Source organism: Sceloporus occidentalis, unplaced genomic scaffold (genome assembly GCF_023333645.1).
Source record: "Sceloporus occidentalis isolate IW3139 unplaced genomic scaffold, rSceOcc1.0.p SCAF_1, whole genome shotgun sequence".
Taxonomy (NCBI): domain Eukaryota; kingdom Metazoa; phylum Chordata; class Lepidosauria; order Squamata; family Phrynosomatidae; genus Sceloporus; species Sceloporus occidentalis.
Window position 1 is genome coordinate 279,924,730 of NW_028316981.1, and position 6,000 is coordinate 279,930,729.

A 6,000-nucleotide genomic window follows, 5' to 3' on the forward strand; every position below is an offset into this window, starting at 1 on the left:
TAATTGTTTGTGAAAACTTAGATAAATAATACATTGTATCCAGAAGTTTCTGAAAATTGTTTTTCCCATTAGTTGGAATAATCAGATGATTTCAGTTCGTGAGGCCAAGGCCATTCCAAGACCTGATGGCATTGAATGGAGAAACAAGTTCATCTGTGTAGAAGGTAAATCTGCCACTTTGATAAAACTTTTCTAGCAACAGGAGATTATTCATAAATAGCCTGTTACAGTTAAGAGCATTTGTGTGTGGTGTTTTTGTTGCCAGATTAGGATGTTAAGGCTTAAAAATTTGTCTGTCTACTTCCAGGGAGAAAGGTGCCATACAAACAAAATAAATAAATAAACAAATTAACAAATTAAACATCAAGGCTCTGCAAAAAATAATGTGAAACAATGTTTTGACATCTTGTACACATGCTGTGGAGAATTTCAGTATCACACATTCAGTCCTCCTTTTACTTGCCAAAAGATTAAGATATCAGGTTCTAATTTGTGTTAAACCACTTTTTGTTGTTTCACCTGACAGTTATGGTGATAGTTATGGCTGTCTGGTATGCCATAAACAGAGATGAGAAGTTGGTAGTGGATGGAAAGGTTTTTTCTTATACATGCAAACCATGGTTTGGCATTACATCTAAACAGACCCAGATGATCAGATGACTTCATCACTCCTGCTCTGAAAAAAATCCCTGCCAGAGCTGTGCTGTCTTTCATTATAACACTAATCTGTTTTATAGAGGGAATAAAAATAGAGAATGTATTTGCTTCACCTTCTAGATCAGTACTTTCACTGAGTGTGTACTTTCTGAAGAATTCAGACTCTCAGTTATTCATTTAGTTGCTAATTCAAGTTCATTCAATTACTTAATTTCTACTTAGAAAAATACTCACTAAAATCAAACTGTTCCTTCTCTATAATCCATTTTAATGTGCTGTATAAATGTGCATTCCTGTGCATAGAATTATGTGTTTGTAGAAGGCTACACAATAAGATCATTAAACATGGTTTGTGGTTATTTATACTGTTCTTTCATAAATTTTCAGAACCTTTTGATCGAACGAACACTGCTAGGGCAGTTCATGAAAAACAGAAGTTTGACATGATAATTGACGAATTTCAAAAGGTAAAACCATTGACTAATCCCAGAAAGCTTTATAGTAAAATCATTGTTGTATAGAAGCAACTGTTCATCTGTTTTTTCCTATACAATTGTTTGTGTAGAAAACCTAAGATCTAGTACCTTTTAATGTTTGTCTTTTCCCCTTGTGGCTGAGGTCCAAAGAATTGTGCAAACTTGGGATTTGATGATTCTTTTCTCAAAATTGCATGGAAAGTGACATCACCAACCCAAGGAGGCTTTTGAGATTATTTTCCTTTAGAGCAGCTTGTGGTAACATTTGGCCCTCCAGATAATGTTTGGCTGCTACTTCCACCAGTTCTAGCCAGCATAGCCAGTGGTGGCAGGTTATGACACTTTCAGTTCAATAAAATCTGAAGGACCACAGATTGTCCATTTTGCTTTACTAGTTAGCCTGCTTCTCAAAAATGATTATTTAATAATAATAATAATAATAATAATAATAATAGGATTTATTTATATACCACCCAATCACTGGGAATCCAGGCGGTTTACAATATTTGGGACAGCGGTTCCCAACCTGTGCTCTGTGAAGTCCTCAGAGCTCTGTAAGTCAAAAAGGTTGGGAATCCCTGATTTAGCATGTTATTTTTATGATTTGGACTAGAATTTTGTTTAGATGTGTCATGTTACAGGCTAATAAGCCAAAAAATATGAAAAGAGATGAAGTGGTGTAAAGTCTACTTTGTGATAGTTGAAAGTTACTGCATCTGTATTCTGTTTACATAATTTTATATGGTATTTCAAAGTTAAGCCTTTAATTTATTTTTTTTAAAAGTGTATGTTGGATAGCAGAGTCATTGCTCATCTGTCACTAAAATGACACTGAATTTCATATTGAGTGCATGGACAGTAGAGTTTTCCCACAAAGATTCTCTTCTTTATCATGTATCTTTTTGAAAAATATTGTCCTAATATGATGGTATAGCTGCTGTATATGCTAGCTATCATCTAGTGTGCGATTGGCCACTGGTAAAACATAGGAACATAACTTAAACTGAGTCAGATTTTTTTATCCTTCCAGTCCAGTATTGTCTACTTTGACTGAAAGAGGCTCAATATAGGTCTTCTACCTAATCTTTTTAACTGATCCTGCAATTGTCTCCATGTATAGCATGTGATCTATCACTGAGCTGTGGTTCCTCCTTTTAGTAGTAGATACTTGTTTCACAATCAGTTGTGATATCCTGTTATTGACTTGAAAATACTGATATGATATATTGTTCTAGCCATGTTAGGGCCTGAACAGACAGGCCAAAATAAAGCTGCTTCGGGTCACTTTGGAGGTATGCTGTTTAAATGACACACACATCTTAAGAGGCCAGAAGTTGTGCCAAAGCTGCTTTGGCACGGTGTCCAGCCTCTTAGGACTCATCCATCATTTAAACAGCATATCTCAGACGTGAACCAAAGCAGCTTTATTTTGACCTGCCTGTTCGGGCCCTTAGTCTGGAAAATCAGTATACAAAGGGATCTTGCAGCACCTTTAAAAACAAACTGAAAGAAAGAAGCTGGTAACATGAGCTTTCCTAGACTTCACTCTACGAAAGCTCATGCTGCCTCAAAGGTGCTACAAGATCCTCTTGCATAATTATATAATGTTGTGTCAGTTAAGATACAATATTAAAATGGAATTATAATGTAGTGCAGTTCTAAGACTCTGTTATTCTTTGCTGTGATGTGTATCAGATAAGAGTCATGGAACAAATGGAAAACAAAGAAGTAATTTGCTTACTTACAAAATTTATACACCACCTAACAAAATGGAGTCTTATCAAAGTGGTGTGTGCAATAAATAAAATCATAAGCGAGATTTAAAATATCTCTTTCATTATACTTTAAAATCAGCAATATACCTTAATTTGCCAAACTCCTTTTTCATACTGCAGAACCCAATTTGTCTTTTTCAAACATTTGTTACACAGTAGTGATAGTGAAAACAGTTACCTGTAAAGTCATTGTAGTGTATGATATTCCACTCTGGATTCAGAAAATAACTGCACAGCTATTGGTGCACACTCAGCATATTCCGGATTGTTGTGGGTTTTTTTCTTGAACAGCAGTGCTCAGTGTTTTATTTTGAATTTTTGTAAGCTACCTTTCTTGGAGGGCTAGACACAAAGTTATACATGGAAAACCTATTCTAAAACACAGGATTTGAAAATATAGAAGGCTTGCATTTCAGAAAAACAAAGTAAACAATTCCAGCGATACATCAAGCCACTGGACACTGTGTCCTTTAACCATACTTGTATTTCAGATGCTGCTCTTAACTTTGCAATAATGGCTTAAGTCATGTGGAATACTAATGCTTTCATAATTTTGTTTTGTCTTATAGTCATGGCAAAGACTGAGAGACAGGAAGGACTTGAACTGTATACTACCTTTAAGAGCAACTATACAGAAAAGATGATTGACTTTTATCCTCTTGGACTGTTCTGAACTAAAATACAAAAGATATTATCAAAGCCCCGGGATGCAGTTTTTCTCCCTTCCCTACTGCACTTTTTAAAATAAATGTTTTGTTAAGATTTTGTTAAGGAAACTTTTGTAAGATTTAAAAACTATTTGTTCAGTTGAAATTCATTTGAGGGCAGACTTTCTGAAGCAGATTGAATCAATGACCAATAAAGAGACTGCTGTAATAAATTTTTTTGCAAATCTTTTGAATTTTGATTTTATTGTTAATGTCTACATTGCAGTGGTTGACTTGACCACATTAAATATGAAAATGTAAAACTGGCAAGTTTTGTAATGTATGACAGCTAGTGTCCTTCAAAAAACTAGCATATGGCATACACTTCCTTAAGAGTAAGTAGCCTCTGCTTTACATCTGCTAAATGCAATATGCACTTTGGCTGTACTTGGCTTTTTCCATTTTTTTTCTTAGTTTTACATCAAACATCAGCTTTTAAACAAAATAACATAAGCATAAATAAAGCTCTTGATCTGGCCTCAGTCTCAGTGATCTGGTAAACACGAGCCTAGATTGTACCACTTTAGACTACAGGTGAGTATAGTGTAGAAAAGTTAGATTTTTGCACTAGTATTCCCAGAATGCACTACCTAACATGACCAGTAGTAATCATAGCTGAAGAATTCAGGGAGTTTTAATCCAAAAAAGGATTTTTTTTCAATCTCTGAATACAGTCGGCCCTTGGTGTCCACAGGGTTCACCATTGCCCAGAGGGGAGCAGAGAAGTTGGGGCTCCCCCTCCCTGCACTCACCATTGCCCTCCTATCAGGCAGTCCCACCCACCCACCCCTTTGTCCCTAATGGCAGTGCAGCCTCATGCACATCTGCGGATACTCAAATCTGCGGGTGGCAAGCCCATGGATACTGAGGGCGGACTGTACAAGGGCTAGCATGGTAGCATGCTAGTCCAACAGCAAGGGTCCCTAAATGTGGAAGACTAGTTTTCAAAGAAAGCTAGGTTATAATGCTTTGGTTTTGCATGGAATGTTATCCTGTGTAGAAGCACCCCTTGTATGTGTCTGACATAGGTTTACCACCTCACTGAACATTTATGTATCCCAGGAATTATAAATTTAACTGGAATTTTTAAGCAGCAGAGCTTCCACAGAGCAGTTGAACAGTTGATGTTAGGCTGTTATAACTTGTGACTTGCAAACCTGAGCACAGCAAAGTGCCACAGAACATACAGGTTTGATAAACCATCTGTGTGTTCTGCCTAACCTGATCTGTGCCTCTCCTAGATGTTGTCAGGTACTTCACATTCCTTAACAAAAGCCTGGCCAATGGGACTGTGTTTGTGTGTACAGCTTGTCATACATGGTCTGCAGAAATGTTTTGGTGGGTGGGGATATGGCAACCTACAGTGTGTAGTAAAGGAGCAATATTCATTTCAGGCCAGTGGCAACTTTGAACGTTAAAATAAGGCAATGGGAGAAGAATAATGAACAAGAGTTCTGCTTCCTCTTAACTGTACTTCCAATGTGTAATACATGAAACTGAATGTGCAAAGGTGGTACTGTTGCTCATACCTACCTGCCCCAATTTTCCTGCACCAGAATAAGTATGAGGAAGTGTAATTCTCTTGTACTTCTGCACTCCCAGCCCTCTGTTTTGTTGTAAGATATGGAGCCATCCTGGTTCAGGCCCTGCCCTACAGTTTCCTTTCCAAATGAATAGTACTGATAACTGCTAAAAAATAGCTGCTACTATAAGCCAAGTTTTTCTTTTCTTTTTTTTTTCCTTTTTAAAAAATAAAAATATCTGTTTCTATGTTGTGTAAATATGTAAGCTGGTCCGCTGCTGTATAAATTGTGATTTAAAAATCTCTTAAATTTTAACTTTCCCCCCCAAAAAGTATGGGATGACTTTTAGATCTGCTGTAGCACAATTTGTGCCTCTTATATTTATTGCAGACCAGCTCCTATGTAAACAAATGTTACTTTTCACTGATGTCAGATTTTCAGTTTTTTCTCTTCAAGTTGAATATTTTTATTGTGTTAAGTGAAATAAAATTTCTGAATTGAAAATAAAGCTACATTTTATAATTGTCATCTTTTTCTTTAAGCTGCTTGACTTTTTGATGCTTTGCTAGTTACTATATTGCTAGCAGTGCTGTGGGAAGTATACTCACAACCAGCATCATTCAGTTTAGAAACAATGGCGGGTTACACACCGCCATTAAAGTACACGCAGAGCACGTACTAGCGTTAGGGAGGTGCGGTGCTTCCGCACCTCCCTAACCCTAATACGTACTCTGCGCGTAAAAAATGACGGCGGCCATTCCAGACGGCCGCTGCCATGAGGACGTCACGGCCGCTGCCATGAGGACGTCCCGGCCGCGCCGCCTCTATATGGGGCAGCGCGGACGTGACGTCCTCGCTCCGC

The 6,000-nt window shown here is 37.4% G+C and overlaps 1 protein-coding gene across 5 annotated transcripts in view; it reads left to right on the top strand.

Annotated features, from left to right (window-relative positions):
- TENT2 (terminal nucleotidyltransferase 2) overlaps positions 1-5,646 on the top strand; it is a 57,298-nt gene extending 51,652 nt beyond the window's left edge. For all 5 annotated transcript variants that reach the window (XM_089494753.1, XM_089494749.1, XM_089494740.1 and 2 more), the window contains 3 exons: positions 73-164; positions 1,045-1,124; positions 3,478-5,646. In XM_089494753.1, coding sequence (XP_089350879.1) covers positions 73-164; positions 1,045-1,124; positions 3,478-3,552 — 247 coding nt within the window. In that variant the 3' untranslated portion in view covers positions 3,553-5,646. The remainder of the gene's footprint in view (positions 1-72; positions 165-1,044; positions 1,125-3,477) is intronic.
- The last annotated feature ends 354 nt before the right edge of the window (positions 5,647-6,000 follow it).